Source organism: Apis laboriosa, unplaced genomic scaffold, assembly GCF_014066325.1.
Source record: "Apis laboriosa isolate Shangri-la unplaced genomic scaffold, ASM1406632v1 scaffold91_cov154, whole genome shotgun sequence".
NCBI classification, from domain to species: Eukaryota; Metazoa; Arthropoda; class Insecta; order Hymenoptera; family Apidae; genus Apis; species Apis laboriosa.
The window spans coordinates 307,529-329,838 of NW_025224773.1; the positions used below are offsets into that span (position 1 = coordinate 307,529).

Sequence of the window (22,310 nt, forward strand, 5' to 3'; positions counted from 1 at the left end):
ATATATATATATATATATATATATATATATATATATATATACATATGTATATACGAGTTTGAAGTGATATTAAATTGTTTACTAAAATTTTAAATTTTAATTTTTTCATTTGAAAAATTAAAAAAATTAATATCTAAGAGTTTTGTACGAACCTTTTTGTGACAGAAATGGAGCGATTACCGCACAGCCGGATTGCGGTCTATGGCCATAATTAGGAAAGAAATCCACATTACCAGTTTTCAATGCTAAACCATAGATACCCATATCAGTGTGTATAATATCTACAAACTTAGCATCAGAAGATATCAAATGAGAATCCGGAAAATAAAACAAAGGACCAGCAGGATCTAAACCTATAAAAAAAGTTTTATTTACAATAAATAAAATTTATTTAATAAATTTAATAAAATTCAAAAAATATTTTAACTTAATAACTTAAATTTTATACCATCAATAAAACTGCAATGTACTATTTATCAAATAAAGATCACTTTTTATTAAATTATTAACTGTATAGCTTTTTCAAGAAAGTCACTAAATAGCCACTAAATTTAATTGACATTAGAAATATAAAAATTCATTATAAAGAATACCTGTTATTCTAGGTATTATAAAGTTCACATTGCGAGCAATTCTTGCTGCAAGTTGTGCACCTAGCGAGTGTCCAATTACATGTATCTTTTCCGAATTTACACCATCATTTACTAATGTATTTAAAGCATCAGCAACAAGTTTGCCAAGATCATTAATCGCATGTGCAGCAATTAAATAATTCGCATGCGTGATATTTCGATAATCAAGAGCTAGGACATTATCCTGCGTATAATTTAAATACACTGTAAAATAATTGTATTAATTATAAAATAATTTACTTAATTTGTAAAATAACTGTATTAATTACTTTTAAATAACATATAATGCAATGTACGTTTTATCATAACATGATATATAATATGATAAGGAAAATTTTTTATTTAAATGATAAAAAATAGTTTTATAAAACTTATAATATTGATTTGAATCAGTTTATAAATAAAAATAAATGTATTTTTTATCGTTTTTTAAGTTAATTGCTTAGTTTTAATTTTACAATTTTTTTGAAAAAATTTATATCATTTAAAATCATCATCTATTTATCACTATATAGCACAAATTAAATTATTATTTTACTATATTCTGTAATTTTATGTATATCATTTTAAAAATTTAAAAAATTATTATTATTATTTTAAACCTAATTAAATTTATCTTTACATAGATTAAAAGAAGAAATTCATTGTATGAATGTATTATAATAAAATATTTTTCTTAACAAATCTAGATTATTTAGCTATTACATAAATGATAAGAATGACAAAAGATAAAAAAATCTCTAAACTGTGAATCGAATTTTTATTAACTTACCACCCGTTATGAGTTTAACATTGTCAGAATCGATGTCATATGTATAACCAGTGAGATAAAATATTAAACTATTATTCTTTTCTATGTAAGGTAGCAATACACTAGCGTTTTTAACATTTGTATCAATATAAGAGCCATTTCTAAAAAATTATTCAATTATGAATTTTAAACGTGTAAATAAATTAGTGATATAAATTTTTTTTATTTTGCATAACAGCTATTATACCTATTATATAAACGGAAGAAAGAAGAGTCAATTAAATTACAATCAGAAGCAGCATCTGTGAACAAAGTTGATACCAAAATTATTATTAACTTATTATATTTACGTGCCTTGAACTTGTTAAAAAAAAAGAAAAACTTAAAATAAAATATCATATTTATATCATTCTAACAAATAAAGTTATATACGTTAAAATAATTTTTTTAATTTAAATTAATATTTTCCTACTTACTTTGTATGCATTTACATCATTTTTCTTAACATGTGTATATTTTTTTTTTATTTTTAGAAATAATAAAAATATACCATATACGTGTAATTTATTGCAGAACATTTTCTAAAATGGATTTTGACTATTTTAAAAAATTTTATACACATATGATAATAAGAAACTTTAAATGACCATCATCAAGAAATGAAAGTGAAGTAGGGATATATTTTGAAAAAAAATGTTTTAGAAAAATTTTTTACGATAATATACAATGTAAACTATTAAAACAAGATCGAATCTAATTTTTTTTTAATATCTTTTAAAATTTCTTAAATGTTAAAAAAAAAACATAAAAATGTTTTGAAAGATTTTTATTTTCATTATAAATGATTTTTATTTTCATTATAAATCATTATATATTTCTCAAAACAAAAAATAATTTTATTATTAATATCATTTGAATTAAATTTTTGCAAACTTCTTTTCTTTCTGTATTTTCGAGTTGCTAAATTTTTTTGTAGTTATTAAAATGTAATAAAAAATAATTAATAATAATATTGCAATGAAATTTATATTCGCTCAGCATTTTTATCATATTTATTATATATAGAAAGTACAAAAGAAATCAAAGACTCACCTGTCAAAAACAAAAAATTGAGAAATGCAACGAAAAGACAGAAACGATTCTTAATCATATTGAAAAATGAATCAAATTTTCAATCAATTATACAATCTGTAAATTCTTATCCAATCTTCTAAATCCTTATACTTTTTTAATTAATTTAATAATCATTTTATATATATATATATAGTGATAATATTTCAAATATTTACATACTTAACAGATGTAGATAACATTAAAAAATTAAAGAAGATTAAATTATATTGATTTACATAAATTTAAAATTACAATACAATGCTAATATTAAATATATTAATATTAATGATATAGATAAAAAAATTAGAAATGAATTATATTAAACATTTAATATGTATTTATTAGAAAATAATTCATTTAAAATAAAAATGTTTTTATATATTATTCTGATTTTGTGGTTCAATTTTATCTAAAAGTATTAAGTTTATCTTAGTACAAGTTTTTCTTATATTTAAAATATTTAATTACATATAATTTAAATATTTAATTACATATAATTAAAATATTTAAATACATAACAAATAAAATATATTATAATTATATACTATAAGAATTGATTTCATATCAGATTAACATAAAAACATAATAATAACGATTTTGATTCCAATCGAGCAATTAAATTTTTAATTAAATAATTTATAAATATATAAATAAATATTGAAATATTTAATAATAAGAAAAAAAATTTAATACTTAATATTTTTAGAAATTTCATTTTTAATAATAATATTATTTTTTTTTATTCTATTGTTTCTAGGATGCTTTAAGTGTCGCTAAAGATGTATGTAATGGAACGAATTTTCTATTGCTATTATTTATTATATTTTTATATGATTATGTATTAATCATTCATCTTTTTTCCACTTCATCATTATTATATTACTTTATTATCTTTTCATTTTTAATTGCATTATATTAATGCATTATATACAAAATGATAATATATTCGAGAGAATCTTTTATTTTTTTACAAACGAAAACAAATAAAAAAATTAAATTTATTTATTACTATTATTTATTAATACAAATTTTAATTATTTTATTATTAATCGATATTATTATCGTTTATATACTAACTTTTCCATTTAGTTTGATTTATAGAATCGATTTTTTTTATATGCTATGAATATATTAACACTTTGTATTAATATCCATTCGATTTAAAAAGCATTTCAAATCTAGTATTATTTCTGAATCATTCTTTATTTATATGGCATAAAGTATTTCAGAGAAATTTCATTTAATAAAAATTGAAAATATATTTTTTTGTGGAAAAGAAAAAATTATCTTAATATTTTTATTCTATTTACAGAAACATTTTGAACATTTCCATATTCATTGTTACAATTTCGTTAAGATTTAATGAAATCGCTTTAATACTACAGATTCTATAAAATTATAAAAAAAATTATATATTTTTTTTAACATATGATAAAATTTAGTTTTTTTAAAATTTTAAAATTTTAATTGTTTAATTTTTGGAAACGAGTAAAATTTTTTAATAAATCTTATTACAATGAAACTATTATTACAATAAGAAAGAATTGGAAGGAAATTTATTTCATATTTATTTTTTCAATAGAAATAAAATAATAATCATTTATTTTATATATTAAATATATGAAAAATTATATAATTCTTATATAATTTCTTATGCAATTCATATATCATTCACAACATTAAATGTAATTAAGTTGGTATAGGTGTAATTAGAAGTGGATTAAAAGTTGCTCCTGCAAATCCTCGGCCATAAGGACTTTTTGAGTTTGTTTCGAGATAATAGTTACCCGTTCTAAAAATGTTAAAGTGATTATTAAAATAAACAATAGACAAAAATTATTTATATAAAAAAGAAACAAAAACAAAAAAAGAAGAAGTTTAGAATTTTTTGTAAAAAATAATTTTATAGAAATGTTCTATTATTATTTTTTTTGCATTGAAAAAGAATAACGGAAATTCTTATGTTAAAATGATATAAATAATTTGAAGCGATATACATTAAAAAATAACTAAAACTTATACTAACGCATTGCTTGGTGTCGCATATCCCATTGGAATGTATTCAGCGCCGCTGCACTTATTTAATGAATAACATTTTCCAATGAAAGCTCCATGGTTTCTAATCGATTCCGCGTAAAATTCGTAAGCTCTACTGTGACTGCAAGAACTTGTAAGTTCTATAAAACAATAAATATTCATTAACATAGAAAATAAAAGGAAGGATAAAGAAAGAAGAAACGCGTATCATTGACTTTCCTTTCGTTTTATCTATAATGTATAAATTATTACTTAGAATTTGATCAAAACTAATTTTATGGAAAAGTTCAAATAATTTGTAAATTAATATCATACCTGTCGATATTTATTAGTATTAATTATAAATATAATAAATTAATATTTATTAGTATTATTAGTTAAATAATTATGAATCATGAATCATGATTAAATTTATAAGAATGAAGAAATCGCTGTGATCGATCGATTCATTAATACTTACTATTGCCATTAGATGGCTTTAAATGCCATGTGATTCTCGTTAGTATTATTTGTCAAGTATACTTACTTACATATGATTCTTACATAAGATTCAATGAAATAAATGATAAGAATTAATACCGACTGATACTGAATTAATCGATTGAGATTTAGTTGGTAATAATGGATAGTAATCAACAATGATTATATCCTTAAGCATGGTGTTATATAAAAAAATAATAATTATATAAATGATTTTTTATTTTTAATTTTTTTATAAATCTTTTACTATTAGCAATTATAATATATTCGACTAAGAAAAGATGGACAGAATTTGGTAATATTTAAAACTTTCGAAAATTTGGATATATTGATCATAGCGCATAATATATTCGAATCAAATCGTGAAATCGGGTTTAGATAAGTTGATTTTTAAAAAAAAATACTTTTCTTTATATTTTTCAATGTTTTTTAGTTTTTAGAATAGATTGTTGGTTTTAAATTATAATTTATATGTTTAAATAAATTTATATCAGATAATTTAAAGTAAAATGAAATTATGGCATATTCTATCAATTAAAATTATGATTCATTTCACTATGATTCTCTATATGTTTTAAAAAATGATTTAAATAATGATATTTTATCATGAGAAATGAAATTTGCGATTTGAACCAATTTATGATAAGACTAACCTATTGAACAACCTGCTTGCGGTCTGCGACCATAATTCGGAAAAAAATTGACAGTACCAATTCTTAAAGCCAATCCCGCCAATCCCATATCAGTATGAATAACATCTACGAAATCAGCGTCGGAAATGCTCAAATGATTATTCAGAAAATAGTACAAAGGACCAGCAGGATCCAAACCTAAAAGAAACTTCGCTTGTATTTAAGTATTGAAAATTATTACAAATTAATTAAAAATAATTAAAAATAAATCTTAAAAATTACAAATCATCGAATATTTTTTTGACGAATAGATTCTTTATTCGTCAAGAAAAAAATTATTTTTTTTTCAAAAGCTCTCTTAAAAAAAAACATTTTTGAACATATTATAATTTTAATTCTTTTTTTTGTTTTATTATAACTTTAATTTAAAATTATTTAAGGCATACAAAAAAATGAAATATTTATAAATAACACCTGTTATTCTGCCAATTTTGACTTTCATTTGACGTCCTATGCTACCTGCAAGCTCAGCTCCCAATGAATGCCCAATTATATGTATCTTTTTCGGATTTACACCATTTTCTACCATATCATCCAAAGCGTTAGCAACAAATTTTCCGACAGTAGATATATCTGCCACGGCAAATGGATAAAACTGAGTAGTAATATTCCGATAATCAAGTCCAAAAACATTATCCTGTGTCGTATCTAAATATGCTATAATTAGAAAATAATTTGAATTAATTATCGCATAATATATTATTATAATATATAATTATAATATATATTTTATTTTAAATTTGAATTTTAAATACCATCAAGTTTATTTAATCGAAAAATGAAAAATAATTTTTTTTTAAATATATTTAATTTTACAAATATCGCGAAAAAAAATCTAAAAACAAACTGATAAGATAATATTAAATGATTAATTTATCATAAATGGAATTAAATTATTCATTCATTCGTAATTTACCATTTGATATTAATCTGTCACTTAAAGAATTTATGTCATTAGTGAGACCATTAATAAAAATCATTAGAAAGTTATTCTTTTGTATATAAGGAAGAAATATATTGGCGTTTCTTATATTTTCATCAAGATATGAGCCATTCCTAGAAAAAGATAATTATTTAATTACAAGTTTGAAATATGGAAATAAATTGTAATAGAAATGATACGAATTAGTGATTGTGTTTCATATTTAAACATACCTGTTATATAAACGTAGAAAAACATTTTGCGTCATATCGGCAGTAGCTATGAATAAATTTGTTTCCAAAATTATTAACAAATCGTTATATATTAGATACATTTAAAATTTATATTATCTACATTTAACATTCATATTTAACATCATAACAAAATGAGGTGATTTTATCTTTACTATATTTACATTTTTATTTCTCTTCATCTAGTAATTAGTTCAAAGTTAAATTTCTCAAAACATGAAAAATGTTTCAACGAATATTTTTGTATATAAGTTCTTTTTTTATCTTTAAAGTTATTCCTTAAATATTCTTCTTATTTTGTATGAATATCATATATAAAAGTAATGATTCTCACTTACCTGTCAACAAGAAGTTGAAAAACGCAAAGAAAAAATAAAAATAAATGTTGAGCATGTTGAAAGAAGTTCTCTGTTCGTGCAAACTGTAAATTTAAATCTTTAGAAACAGATCGAATATATTTATTTAACTCCGTTTTGATAATTTTATTATTTCAAGTTTTATTTATATTTATATATGCAGAATACATATACATTTAAAAATAAAATTTTCAATTCTCGAAAAAAACAATTTAACTTATATGATTTTAAAATTATCCTAATATTAAATATATTAATTTTATTAATAATATTTAATGTTCAACACATATATTAATATAAATATATGTAATACATGTATATAAATATGTAATATAATTTACGTAAAATATAATTTGTAAATATGTTTTAGAATTGTTGCTTACCAGAAAGTAAATTCTCAGTTTTCAAATTTAAATAATACTCATACATTCTGTTTATATAGTTTAATATTATCTAAGTCAATTAGTATAAATTATTTTTGTCATTTAAATCCATTAAATGATAATATTTGGAAAACAATATACGTATTTGCATAAAGTATTGAATATCCATTATAAATAACCTCCATTGTGGTAACTATAGTTTAGATATTATAACAATAAATATAAAATAACCTTCATTATGACAACTAGTTTAAATAATATAACAATAAATGAAAATGTAAAAGAAAATAATTATATCTTAGTTATATATAATTATAATATATATTCTAATATATTTCATTCTAATAATAATATTTAAATGCTGATATATAGTCAATAAAAAATATTGCAAATAATTTAAAATTAAAATTATCTTTTCGAAATTTGAATAAAAAACTAATTATAAAAATAAAGCAATATAATAAAGTAAGTAAATGGGAGAGGAACAATTAAATTAAAATTAAATGATAACATTTTAGAAAAATGTCAATTATTTTATAATATTTTATCCATAATGGAATAGAATGGAATATCAATTTTTAATGACTTCTACATAGATAAAATCAGATTAATATATTATAAAAATATTTTTTTATCTTTTTAACAAAGTTGAATACAAAGTTAATGTATATATAATAGATGATATTTTTAAAAAATAATGATATAGTTGAAATATACTATATTAATGATTTTCAATCATTATCTCATTATTTAATTTAATTTAATTTAAATATGAAATAGTAAGCTTGTGATTAGTTTAAATTAAAAACAAAATTAAACTAAAAACAAAAAAAAATTCCATCAGTTGATTAAAATATATTAAAATAAAATTAAATAAAATTAAGTTTGCGTTAGATGAAATGAGAGATAGTATAATAGAATAAACATCTATGTTTTCTATTTTCTTATTCCATTCTTATCTACTTCATCTAACGAAAACTTAAATTATTTATAATTTAATAAATAAGTCTCAATTAAAATTTTTATATACTAAATTTTGTGCTTATTTTGACCTATGAATTTGATTCTAGAGAATAAATTCACGATTATATCAACACCTTGTATATGAGAAGAGAAGAGATTTATGAAAAATAAAGACAAATAAGTAAAATGAATATAATCAATTTATAATACAGGGACAATTTTCAGTGGATTAAAAACTGTTCCTGTATTTCCTTGACCAAAAGGACTCTTTGAATTCGTGACAAGGTAATAGTTACCATTCCTAGAAGCATGAAAATAATCTATTGTAGATCAAAAGAATATTAACATAAATAATAAAAAAACTAATTTGAAAATGCTTTCTCTTTCATGCTATTCATTTGATGTTAAATAGAAAAAATTAAAATTTTTATATTGAAATCAAAAATTAACAAAAATTATACTAACGCATTATTGGGTGTAGCATATCCCATTGGAATATATTCAATGTTGCATTCATTTAACCAATAAAATTCACATTTTCCAATGAATGCAGTAGAGTTTTTAATTGATTCTATATAGAACTCGATAGATCTAGCGTGACTGCAAAATCGTGTAATATCTGTAAACAAAAAAGTAACGAATATTATTCGATTTTGAGGAAGAAAATGGAAAAGAAAAAATATATCTTCATTTGAAAATATTATACACATATTAATATCTTATTCTATTTAAATGAAAATGTTTCTTAAAATGATAGAAAAACTTTTATAATAATTGATATATATATATATTCAGATATATAAATATAAGAAATAAATAATAATAATAAATATCTTCATTATTTATTAAATTATCAAAAACTTATCACAAACCATTCTCTGATATCGGGCAACCTGGTTGCGGTCTATAACCATAATTAGGAAAAAAATCCACATGACCAATTTTCAAAGCTAGACCATAGACACCCATATCAGTGTGAATAACGTCTACGAATTCGGCATCGGAAGCACTCAAATGAGTATTGAGTACGTAATATCCAGGACCGACAGGATCCAAGCCTAAATAAAATAAAAAAATTTTCATTTACATTTAAATAATATGATGAATATAGAGCAGTTTCTTTTTTATTTTTGTATTCATCTAATATAAATTTCTTATAATTTATTAAATAAACATACCGATTATTGTAATATATTTGAAATAAAAATTTTGAAAGTACATTGAAAACATATTCTATTGAGAAATATGTTGAAAAATAATTTTTTTAACTTTAAATGTAAAAGTCAACTTGCGAAAAATAATTTTTGAAAGCAATTTGCGAGAATTTTATTTTCCAATATATTCGCATTTTAAATCTCTGATATTTTTGTATACTATTTTTGTAATTGTTTCAATCTGAAGAATCGATATTTTATGTTATGCGTTTATGTGTGTTAATTTATATTTTATATAAAGTTTTGATTAAAATCAAAACTTAAATTGTGACAATGCCTTTTCACTTTTTTCAAAGATTGAAAATATTTGAAAAAATAAGTAATTTAAAGGTAATACCTGTTATTCTGCCAATTTTATAGTTCATATTGCGTCCAATAATCCCCGCAAGCTCAGCTCCCAATGAGATTCCAATTAAATGTATTTTTTTAAAGTTCACGCCATTATCTATCATATCGTCCAAAGCGTCAGCCATAAATTTGCCAACTTTATATATATCTTGTTTGGCAAATGGATAAGATTCCTTACTAACATTTCGATAATCAATTCCAAAAATATTGTGTTGCGTATTCTCCAGATATGCTGTAATATTTTAAAGAGAATTTCATTAATTATATTTAAATAAAACATTGTATAATTGTAATTATATATATATAATGCAATATATATAGAATATATATACAAATGTATATAAATAATATTTAATATGAGCAGTTGAATTATTAATCGAATTGATAACTTACCACTCGTCAATAGTCTTATATCATAAGAATTTATATCTTCAGTGAAACCATGAATAAGAATTATAAGCAATTTATTCTTTTGTATATAAGGAAGAAATAGATTAGCATTTCTTACATTTTCATCAATATATGAATCATTCCTAAAAAAGAATAATTTAATTATGAATTTCAAATGTTCAAAAAAGTTAAAATGATTATATACAATTAGGAATTAGTTAATTGTGTCTTATCCTTAAACATACCTGTTATATAAACGTAAAAAAACATTTTGTGTAATATCAGCAACTATGAACAAAATTAGTTTCAAAATTATTAACAAATCGTTGTACATACATTTGAAATTTATATTTAATATCAATAAATATTGATAAAATAAGATGATTCGTTTTCTTTTCGTTTTTATTTGATTAGTGAAAAATTAAAATCATTAAAACATGAAAAATATACTTACATAAATATTTCTGCATATAAATTTTTTTGTCTTAATCTCTAAAGTCTTTCTAAAGTCATTCGTTAAATTTTCTTAAATTTACATCATATGAACATTTTATATAAAAATAAAAAAATAGTCAAATACTTACCTGTTAACAAGAAGTTGAAAAATGCGAAGAAAAAATAGAAATAAATATTGATCATATTGAAAGGTAAACTAAATTCTTTGTCTTGATATAAACTGTAAATTAATTTATTTAAATAAGTTTACAATCTCAATATTTCAAGTATTTATACATATATAATAATATATATACATATATATTTAAAAATGAAATGTGAAATTCTTAATTCTTGAAAAAAACAATTTAATCCAATTGAATTTACATGATTTTAAAATTACTGATTTTACTAATATTAAATATATTGATAATATAATATTCAAATATATAATATTTATAAATATAATTTCTAATTGTGCTTATAAATTAAAAAAAATCACTTACCAAGAATCGAATGATCGAATTTTGTAACAATATAAGTTTCAAAATTTAAATATTACTCGTCACTCGTATTTATATAGTTTGATATTATCTAAGTTATTTTTATGTTAATAAGTTTTTATGTTATAAATTATAATTTAGATGATATTTATAATTTAAATGATAATATTCAAAAAACCTGTAATTATTCGAAAAACTGTATTATATATACATTTATTATATATATCATATAGATCACTATAAATGATTTCCATTAAAACAACTTAATCAACAGATAATATAGCAACAATACACCAATGTTATAAAATAAAAGAAAATAATTATGTGAAGATTTATGAAAAATAAATAACAAATGATTATTTCACAATTATTCATTTTTCTTTTCAATATTAAAATAAAATATTAATTAAAATAATCATTTATTTTGCATGAATATTGAGATACAGAATTATAAATACTTGAAATTAAAGAATTTTTAATTAAATTATAATAAATATAGTCAATTTATAATACAGGAACAATTCTTAGTGGATTAAAAGTTGCTCCTGTTAAGCCTCGGCCGAAAAGTGTCTTTGAATTCGTTATGAGATAATAATTACCAGTCCTACAAAGAAAAAATAATTTACTATAAAAGAATGTTAACACAAATAATAAAAAAAAGTAATTTAAAGATGTTCTTTCTTTTATGTTATTTATTTTATGTTAAATAACAAAAATTAGAACGTTCATGTTGAAAAATTAATTAAAAATTAATAAAAATTATACAAACGCATTGCTCGGTGTAGCATATCCCATTGGAATATATTCAACGCCATCACATTCATTTAATGAATGACACTTTCCAATGAAGATATTATGGTTTTTAACTGATTCCGCATAAAATTTATAAGATCTGTGATGACTGCAAAAATCTATAAAGAAATAAATATTCATTTATGGAAAAAAATAAAAAGAAACAATAAAAAAAATTTATTTAGAGATATTATGTAGATATTATATTTTACTCTATTTTGACTCCATAAATGATAGAAAATATTTTTTAAAATGATAAAAAAATTTTCATAATAATTAACATATACATACATACATACTCAGATATATGAAAAATAAATATAAGAAATTTAAATATCTTTGTTATTTATCATATTATTTAAAAAATTATCAGAATGTAAAGTTATTTAAAAAAATTTAATAACAAAAATTGTCAAAATTATTATATTTTTAATTCAGACTTTAATATCATCGGTATTTTTAAATGGTATCATATACTTTTCATTATATTAAATTTTAACTAATTAACTTATTATTCAATGATTGTAATGATTGTTCCAATTTAGAAAATGGTTACTAAATATTTACTCTTCATATATAAATGATCTCATCAGTATCATTCAAAAAATAAAAAATTTAAAAATGATATACTTTATACAAACCATCATTTGATAGCAGGCAACCTGGTTGTGATCTATGACCATAATTAGGAAAAAAATCCACATGACCAATTTTCAGAGCTAGACCATAGATACCCATATCAGTGTGAATAACGTCTACGAATTCGGCATCAGAAGCACTTAAATGAGAATTGAATATGTAATATCCAGGACCAGCAGGATCCAAACCTAAATAAAATAAAAAAAGTTTCATTTACATTTAAATAATGTGATGAATATAGAGCAGTTTCATTTTATTTTCGTATTCATCTAATATAAATTTCTTATAATTTATTAAATAAACATACCGATTATCGTAATATATTTGAAATAAAAATTTTGAAAGTACATTGAAAACATATTCTATTGAGAAATGTGTTGAAAAATAATTTTTTTAACTTTAAATGTAAAAGTCAACTTACGAAAAATAATTTTTGAAAGCAATTTGCGAGAATTTTATTTTCCAATATATTCGCATTTTAAATCTCTGATATTTTTGTATACTATTTTTGTAATTGTTTCAATCTGAAGAATCGATATTTTATGTTATCCGTTTATGTATGTCAATTCATATTTTATATAAAGTTTCGATTAAGATCAAAACTTAAATTGTGACAAATTGTGCCTTTTCATTCTTTTCAAAAATTGAAAATATTTGGAAAAATAAATAATTTAAAGGTAATACCTGTTATTCTGCCAATTTTATAATTCATATTGCGCCCTATAATCCCCGAAAGCTGAGATCCCAATGAGTGTCCAATTATATGTATATTTTTTGAGTTTATGCCATTTTCTATCATATTATCCAAAGCGGCAGCTACAGATTTTCCAACTTCATATAAGTGTTGTACGGCAAATATATAAAATTCTTTACTAACATTTCGATAATCGAGTGCAAGAACATTGTCTTGTGTATTTTCCAAATATGCTGTAATATTAAAGGGAATTTAATTAGTTGTATTTAGATAAAATAATGTATAATTATGATTATATATGTATAATATAATATCTATAGAATATTAGTGTCATATCTTCAAAGAATTGATTTCAATGTAAAAAAAATATAAAAATTAATATAATAATAATAAAAATATTATTATGAATCTGAAAAGATTCTGCATCATTTATATACATTAAATAATTCTTAATATTAGCATCTGAATTGTTAATTGAGAATCATAACTTACCACTCGTTATTAATTGCACATCTTCAAAATTAATGTCTTCATTCCAACCACTAATGAAGATTACTATTTTGTTATTTTTTTCTATATGAGATATCAATAGATTAGCATTTCTTATATTTTCATCAATATATAAGCCATTCCTAAAAAAAATCACCATTTGATTGCGAATTTCAAATTTGCAAATAAGTCACAATAGAAATGATTACAATATAGATGTGCAACTCGTGATTAATTAATTATATTTCACAAGTACAAATAATTAAGTACCTTTTATATAAACGTAGAAAAATATTTTCAGTTAAATCTGAAGCAAAAACTGTGAACAAAGTTAATTCCAAAATTATTAATAATTCGTTGTACATTATATAATACTTGTTTTTATTTTTTTAAAAAATTAATATTTTAGAATAAAATAATAAAATGATTGATGCAATATCTTTAACATAACTCCGTATTAAAAATAATTACATCTTGTATATAAGTGCTGTTTATATTTATAAAATTATGTGATATATATATTATATGATATTATGGAATACACTTATTATAATAAAAGTTAAAATTAGTCCTGACTAAACACACATTATATTTTGTTTTTAAATAAAAATGTATGTTTTTATTTATATTAAAGTCAATTTATATTAAAGTCACAAGACATCTTTTTACTCAAAAAAAAAAAAAAAAAAATATATCATAAGACACAACAAAATTCATACAAATATGAAAATATATTTTAATAATGATATTTTATGTAATATATATCATCCATGTATCCTTTTTTCCTATATCTTTCAATTCAATACAATTTCATAAATATTCTCGAGAATATTAAAAGTAATAGATGATTTCATTTTTTTTTTTTTCGAAATCGTTTTAAGTTTATTATTAATATCATTTAAATTATTTTTATAATTTTTCAAATTTTTATGAATTTTTAAATTGTCAAATTTTTCTTTAAATTTCTATAGTAATAAATTCATTATTATATGTAATAAGATTTTTTATTTTTCTCTTAAATTTGTTTTTAAATACATATACAAAAATAAAATGTTTGAATAACTTACCTGTCCACGAAAAATAGAGACATGCAATGAAAATACAGAAATAATTCTTTATCATATTGAAGAAAGAATCAAATTTCTTGATCGCCTATACAAACTATAAAATAATTTAATTAAATTCCCAATCATTTTAGTTTTATTATTTTTTTAATATTTTAAGTATTAACAAATAAATATATCATTTAAAAACCAAATAAAATATTCATAACTGTTCAAAAAAATTTCAACAAAATATTTATATTATTTATAAAATAATCCAATAAAATTTATATGTTTTTAAAAATATATCATATTAATAATAACATATATGTATACCAGATGTATATATAAATTGTGTTAATAACATGATTTAATATTTAATATTAAAAACATACTTTAACGAATATTAGGAATAATTTGCTATTATATTTAAACAGTTAAATTATATTGACTTACCAAAGAGTGATCGATTTTAAAGACTTCACATTTTTAAATATTTTTCTTATATAGTATATAGATGTTATATAAAACTACCTTTATTGTATTTAAAATTTTTTTTAATGTTTAGAAGTTTAATTACTCTTTGTGAAAGATATTGTAATTATTTCCATTAAATTTAAACAATAATCGTTTGCACATTCGTTTATTGTCCATCAGATGTTCACATAATTGATAATTTAACCAGCAAATGTAGAAGCATATTAGAATGAATATTAGGAAACATTTCGTTTTTAGTAATTATAATTTAACAAAATTTAATAGTGTAAAATATAAATATTTTTAAAATCATACAATTCTTTCAATATCAAATATATAAATTATATTATATTAATAATTTTATATTATATTATTAATATATTATATTAATTATATTAATAATATATAATATTCATATTTTAAGATATATATATAATACTTAGATATATAATTTAAGAAAGTATAAATTTAATTTGTAATTATGATTGAATATAATTTATAATTAAGATGGTTATTTACTATTCGAATATCTTAATGGAACTTAAATTTTATTATGCATTCTTGAAATTTTTCCATTTATATAGTATGATATTATCTGAACTGAATAACTTTATCTCAATTAGTTTTACTTTTTTTAAACGAAACATTAAATGATGCACATTAATTAATAAAATTTAGAGAATATTATGCTTTATATTTTACTTTTTAATAACAATGGAATGTAAATTTTAAATGACTTCTATAATTATTCAGTTAATTAAGTCAAAAGATAATGTAATGATGAATGAAAATAATAAAATGAAAAAAAAATAAACTTAAGCATTAGACATTTCATTGCTATTTATAACAAATATTTTATTTTTCATATTAATATTAATCGATTAATATTAATCGATTAAGTTTCATTAATATTAAATTAATCTGTTAAAATAATCATATCCTATTGAATATTAGTGAAGCTTCTTTAACAATTTTTTGTTTAAATGTATTGGATAAGCAAAATAATAGAAACTTTATAGAAATTTAAGATTGTTTTTGAAAATATTAACAAACATTACATACAAGCAGATCTTAAATAATATAATATAGATATATTAATTACAATAAAAGTTTATTATTAATTTATTTATTATATTATAATTAATAATATTAGTTAATTTTTAGTGATAGAACTATAACAGTAAAATTAAAATATATTTTTGAATACTCACATATTTTTCTTTATTAAATTAATAGAATAGTATTATTATTATTATTATTATATATAGTAAAAGTTGTTCATTTGCGATTTAAATATTTTTTATAAATAGGGATTGTTGAATGTAATTCCAGCATTGAATACAATTCTAGCATTGAATACAGATCACTTCTAGTCTGCTATATCAGATATTGTAAAATACATATTATTATGAAATGAATTATATAAAGTTATTAAACGATATTGTATTGAAAACAAGAAAATAATAATTTTTAGTTTTGATAAAATAATAAACATATAAATGTAATAATGACAATAATAAAACAGAAACTTTCATTTTATACTAAAGGAGTTGTAGTTCTGTAGCTCTTATGAATTCTTATGTCAGCTGTTAATTTTAAATCGTTTATTTATAATTAGTTTTGTGCAATTGGCTAATTACTTTAAATTTAATTTACTTGTACATTTGACGTTATCTTCTATTCATTATGCAGTAAACATGAGATGTTTTCTATGTACATATATATACAAGTAAATTAAGTTTAATAAAATAATTAGCCAACTACGTAATATAATGTAATTTTAATAGTTTTTTTTAATAATAAATTTAATTATTAATTACAGATTTTATTTACGTAATATGAAGAAATAAAAGTAATTATTAGCAAAGAGTTACAGAGTTAATAGTATAATAAATAATAATAATAATAATAATAATAATAATTTTTAAAATATATTATCACGAAGAAAATTTTAAACAATTTTTCTCTATAAATGTAATTATTGTCCCTCTTTAATTTTTTTAATTTCTATTCCACTAACAAAAATATCTTTTAAAATTATATATAATTATACGATTTAAAAAAATTCAACTCCAATGATTTAATATTATTTTCTTAAAATAACATTTCTATAAAAAAAAATTATATTCATACATTCATACATTTACATATTTATTTTTAATAATAATATTAGATTAAATCATTAATTCATATTTATAAGAATATTAAATAACAATTTTATATAGAATTTATCTAATCAATTATATATATCATTTTATCAAAACTAAAGTAAATAGATGTATAAAAGAGATGTAATTTAATTATTAATTATAAAACTTCCATTAATATCAGATTTTTGTTTTTTTTTAAAATAAAGAAACTGATTTAAAAAAGAGATGTAAAAAATGATAATCCTCTCATAATATTAATATTTTAAAATATTATTATTGAATATCAATAATAAAAAGCAAAAATTTATATCAACGAAAAAAAATCTAGCGTAAATACATTTTTTTAATTTAAAAATTTCTAATATTTGATTTCTTATATTTTTTTTTTTTTTTTTTTTTTTTGTAATTTCATAATATATAGTAATTCAATAATGTCATAAATAAGAAATCATAATAAATTCTAATGATGAAAAATAAAAATGATGAAAGATTTTCTAAAACTTGAAAATTGATTATTAAATCGAAAATTAAATTATTTTTATTAAATTAAATTTTTAACATGAAATTTGTTACGTAAAATTACCGAAATTTATCGAATCAAATAAGATTCTTTAAACATTCGAAACAACAAATAAATGTATGAATATTTTCATATTGTATACATTGTATTACATTATATAAAAAAATGTGAATTAAATTTCTTTTTTTTAAATGCAATATATACTTGTTAATATATAATTATTAATATTTAATGTTAAATTTTAATAGGTTTAAATTCTAATAAATACATGGAATAAAAAAAAATTAATAATAGAAATACATCACAAATAAATAAATCGAAACTTTAACAAGGAAATAAAAAATCGTAAGTGAAACTTAAACCATTTTTATTATATTTATTTTTGATATTACATAACACATTTTTGATAATGAGTACAATTTCAAATAATTTCATATTTATTATTTTTCATTTATATTAACATACATTTAGAATATATTAATAATTACATTTAATTATATTTAGAACAATAAATAACAAATGAATAAAAAAGACAAATAAAATAATTTCTTTTCTATTTATTTTATTTTGTTTTAACTATCATTACTAGTACTTAATAATTGTATCTATTAACAATACATGTTATGTAAAATATGTTTATACTAAAAAATATTGTATGCAATTTTCAATTTTTTAAATTTATTAAAATTGTACAATATACAAATGAATGATTTTATTTTTGAATTATTAAAATTAAATTAAATTAAATTGAATAAATATATAATAACAATATATTTTATATTTAATTACTTTAAAAGTTATTAATTTTAGTAATTAAATTATATATGAAATATTTTTTAAATATTACATAATAATTTAAAATAATAGAAAATTAAAAATAAAAAAATTAAAACATAAGTAAAATTGCGAATAAATCCAGCAAAATAATTTTTTTTCACTTAGATAAATAAGATAAATATATAACATAATATTATAATATTATTATTTGCACAAAATCGATTTTAATGTTTGTAAAATTTCAAAATTTCGATATGCTATCAAACCATTGCTATTCGAAAAATTGGTGGATGTAGATAAATATTTTATATCTATATAATCAGAATCGGAATTATTTATAAAACTTTGGAATTCAATAATACCTCCATGTAAAGAACGCAAAAGAGCTTGTGGACCACAAGTATCCCATTTATATGTGGAACTTTTAGATAAAATATAAGCATCAACTTGTCCAAGAGCAACGCTTAATATTTTATAACCTGCGCCAGCTGCTTCTACTAAAATAAAACCCGCATCTAAAAGTTTTGATTTTATATTTTCATCTTCAACTCTACTCAGAATAATTATCTTTTTATTATTATGTTCTTTCACTATAGAACATTTTCCAATATCATTTTCTATAAATCCCCAGTAGCAATTACCTTTCCATCTATTAAATAAAATGTTTAGTTAAATATTGATGTTTTTATAAATATATAAATTGTTAATATATTCGTGAGATAATCAGAGAATCGATTCCAGAAGCCAAATCAAATATAAAAGATCAAATTTCATTGTCTTCATCTTACTTTATACTTAAATAATAAAAAAAAACTTAAATTCCTTAATTTAATTTAACCTATAATAAGCCTCAATTGATTTTTGTATATTAATTTATTTATTTTGGCCTTGATATTCTATGTTTCACGAATATACAAAATATTAATATAATCAAACAGGAAATGATTCTATGTGAAAAAATAAATCGGAAATATAAAATAAAATTTTTGAATCAATTCCAAATTCATTTTGAGATTTTGTTTTTGAATACACAAACAACAACAATAAGCAAATTCAAAAAATTTTCAAATACAGCTAAAGTACAACTATTTTCCAATTAGATATGAATTATAGTGTCGATAACTCATTATTTTACATATGAAAATAAGTAAAAAATAAAAAAACAAAGAATTAGAAAAAATAAATTTTTTTTATTTAAAAATTAATTTTCGAAAAAACTGAATTTGGATATTCATTGATTACATAATTCCTTAACAATATTTAATCTTGATTTTAAAATAACTTAAACAATAAAATTTTATTCTATTTTATTTTTTACTTATTTTCATATATAGATTAACTATTTGATAGTTCATTCATATCTAATCAAAAAATAGTCAATTTTATTTGAAAAATTTTTAAATTTGTTTTATTCAAAAATCAAATCTCGAATAAAAAAATTTTATTTTACATTTTCGATATTTTTTCGATATTTTTAATTTTCCGTTCGATTATATCATCAATTATAAGATTCTATATTAATATCCTATTAATTTTGCTTATTTACCGTAAATCTACATTCGTATAGAAAGGTTGATTAATTACTCCCAAAATTGGTATGCCTGTACTTTTCATATATACTCCAATTAAGACAGTAACACACCGTAAACCACTCATATGTACACCAGTGGTATGATCGACTTTTTCACCTCCATTTATGTAATCTGCAGTTGAATCTACAAAAGTTCCACGAATTGCTCCTCAGGCATGTGTTATTAAACTACAAAACAAATAGAAGACTTAACAAATAACCTGTCTAATTTTATCTAATAACATAAAAGAATATCATTTAAAAAGAAAAATATAAAAATAAAAATAAAAGATAAATAAAACAAAAAAGAGAAACAGAAATTAAATAAAAAAAAGTTGTTGTTATTGATATTATTTATTTAAAATTTGAAATAGTAAAAAATAAATTATGTATGAAAATAGAAATATTTACCATATAATTTTTCCAGACATCGTTTTAATACACATAGTAATATATTAATATTATATTGTATCTACATGTATATATATTATAATAAATTGTTATTTAAGAACATTCAAATTATAGTATTACATTTCTTACCAATTGGATCTATCCATATCCCAAGATCATTAATATCAGCATCAAAATCAACAGGTAGTTTTGCTACTATTGGAATGTCTAAGAATTGAATATCTTTATGGACTTCAGTAGCTAATAATTCAGCAGTTGCAATATCACTACCCATTACTTTGGCTAATAATTGAGTAGTTTCTTCACTAGTAGAACATATTCCAACTACTATAGATTCACCCATAGCATTACTGAATGTATTAGTTTCTTCTCCTTGTACTACTTTAGCTAATTCTGGAAACTAATATTCTATAAGTGGTATTATATTTAATTTATATTTTTTATTTATATTTCTTATATTAACTTTAATTTTATATTTATCTCTTCTTTTTTTTCTTTTTTGATATAAAAAATGAAAATTAATACATGAAAATATTCAATAAAATTTTTAATTATTATTTAATTATTTATTTATTTTCATTAATCTATTATTGACAAATGAATTTTTTTATTCAAATACATTAATTATATAATATTTTTTATTAACTTACCTCTAATCCTATGTCATGTTTAATTGTTTCTTGAATAAGAACATCTGCCAAAGTTTTAAAATCTTGAAAGAAACGTGGATTTTTTTCTTCCTCTGATTTTTCTTGTACAAGTAATTTAAATAATGCATCGTTGTGTCTACAAGCTCTTGCTATATTTGCTGCTTTTTCTGAAACTCTCAGAAGAATTGACAACAATCTGCTTCCGTCTTTCATTGTAATGATGAAATGATGTTCCAAATTTGATAACTACGATATTAATAATTTGTTAATAAATAAAATCTTTAACAAAAAAATTTACAAATTTACATTTGAATAAAAATTTTAAAGAAATATTTTAAAAAGTATGAAAAAATGTACGTTACACTGAATGTATTGATATAGTTTGGCGGGAATCCGTGTAAATTCTATTATATAATTATAGAATATTGACTTAATATAATATCTTGTATTTAAAAAATAAAAATAATAGCACAAACGTTTTGCACTTCTAAGAATATCTGAATATTAAAATAATTATTCATGCATCATAATTTGAATGACGCAAACAGACATTTCCATTTTTATCTAATAAATTCAATACAATATCATTAATATAAAATAACTTCTATATAAGAAAATATATTTAATA

The 22,310-nt window shown here is 19.6% G+C and overlaps 4 protein-coding genes across 4 annotated transcripts in view; all 4 read right to left on the minus strand.

Moving 5' to 3' along the window:
* LOC122719630 (pancreatic lipase-related protein 2-like) overlaps nucleotides 1-2,533 on the minus strand; it is a 3,405-nt gene extending 872 nt beyond the window's left edge. The window contains exons 1-5 of the mRNA XM_043945594.1: nucleotides 2,476-2,533; nucleotides 1,631-1,685; nucleotides 1,405-1,544; nucleotides 594-836; nucleotides 153-353 (exon numbers count right to left, since the gene is read on the minus strand). Of these exons, the coding sequence (XP_043801529.1) occupies nucleotides 153-353; nucleotides 594-836; nucleotides 1,405-1,544; nucleotides 1,631-1,685; nucleotides 2,476-2,533 (697 nt within the window). The remainder of the gene's footprint in view (nucleotides 1-152; nucleotides 354-593; nucleotides 837-1,404; nucleotides 1,545-1,630; nucleotides 1,686-2,475) is intronic.
* Nucleotides 2,534-4,081: 1,548 nt separating this feature from the next.
* Nucleotides 4,082-11,208, minus strand: LOC122719626 (pancreatic triacylglycerol lipase-like). Its single transcript, XM_043945590.1, has 13 exons — nucleotides 11,117-11,208; nucleotides 10,778-10,820; nucleotides 10,536-10,675; nucleotides 10,132-10,374; nucleotides 9,453-9,638; nucleotides 9,046-9,199; nucleotides 7,217-7,299; nucleotides 6,861-6,906; nucleotides 6,622-6,761; nucleotides 6,120-6,362; nucleotides 5,667-5,843; nucleotides 4,523-4,673; nucleotides 4,082-4,288 (listed from the first exon to the last, which is right to left on the minus strand). Exons 1-13 carry the CDS (start codon nucleotides 11,169-11,171, stop codon nucleotides 4,186-4,188), a joined length of 1,764 nt encoding a protein of 587 aa, XP_043801525.1. The 5' UTR covers nucleotides 11,172-11,208; the 3' UTR covers nucleotides 4,082-4,185.
* Nucleotides 11,209-11,872: 664 nt separating this feature from the next.
* Nucleotides 11,873-17,067, minus strand: LOC122719629 (pancreatic lipase-related protein 2-like). Its single transcript, XM_043945593.1, has 8 exons — nucleotides 16,816-17,067; nucleotides 15,152-15,245; nucleotides 14,355-14,403; nucleotides 14,088-14,227; nucleotides 13,586-13,828; nucleotides 12,904-13,089; nucleotides 12,240-12,381; nucleotides 11,873-12,074 (listed from the first exon to the last, which is right to left on the minus strand). The coding sequence occupies exons 2-8, from the start codon at nucleotides 15,204-15,206 to the stop codon at nucleotides 11,975-11,977; spliced, it is 915 nt and encodes a 304-aa protein (XP_043801528.1). The 5' UTR covers nucleotides 15,207-15,245; nucleotides 16,816-17,067; the 3' UTR covers nucleotides 11,873-11,974.
* Nucleotides 17,068-19,206: 2,139 nt separating this feature from the next.
* Nucleotides 19,207-22,264, minus strand: LOC122719644 (inositol polyphosphate 1-phosphatase). The gene is made up of 5 exons (XM_043945633.1): nucleotides 22,045-22,264; nucleotides 21,683-21,928; nucleotides 21,162-21,432; nucleotides 20,598-20,766; nucleotides 19,207-19,700 (listed from the first exon to the last, which is right to left on the minus strand). The coding sequence occupies exons 2-5, from the start codon at nucleotides 21,893-21,895 to the stop codon at nucleotides 19,256-19,258; spliced, it is 1,098 nt and encodes a 365-aa protein (XP_043801568.1). The 5' UTR covers nucleotides 21,896-21,928; nucleotides 22,045-22,264; the 3' UTR covers nucleotides 19,207-19,255.
* Between the last annotated feature and the right edge of the window lie 46 nt (nucleotides 22,265-22,310).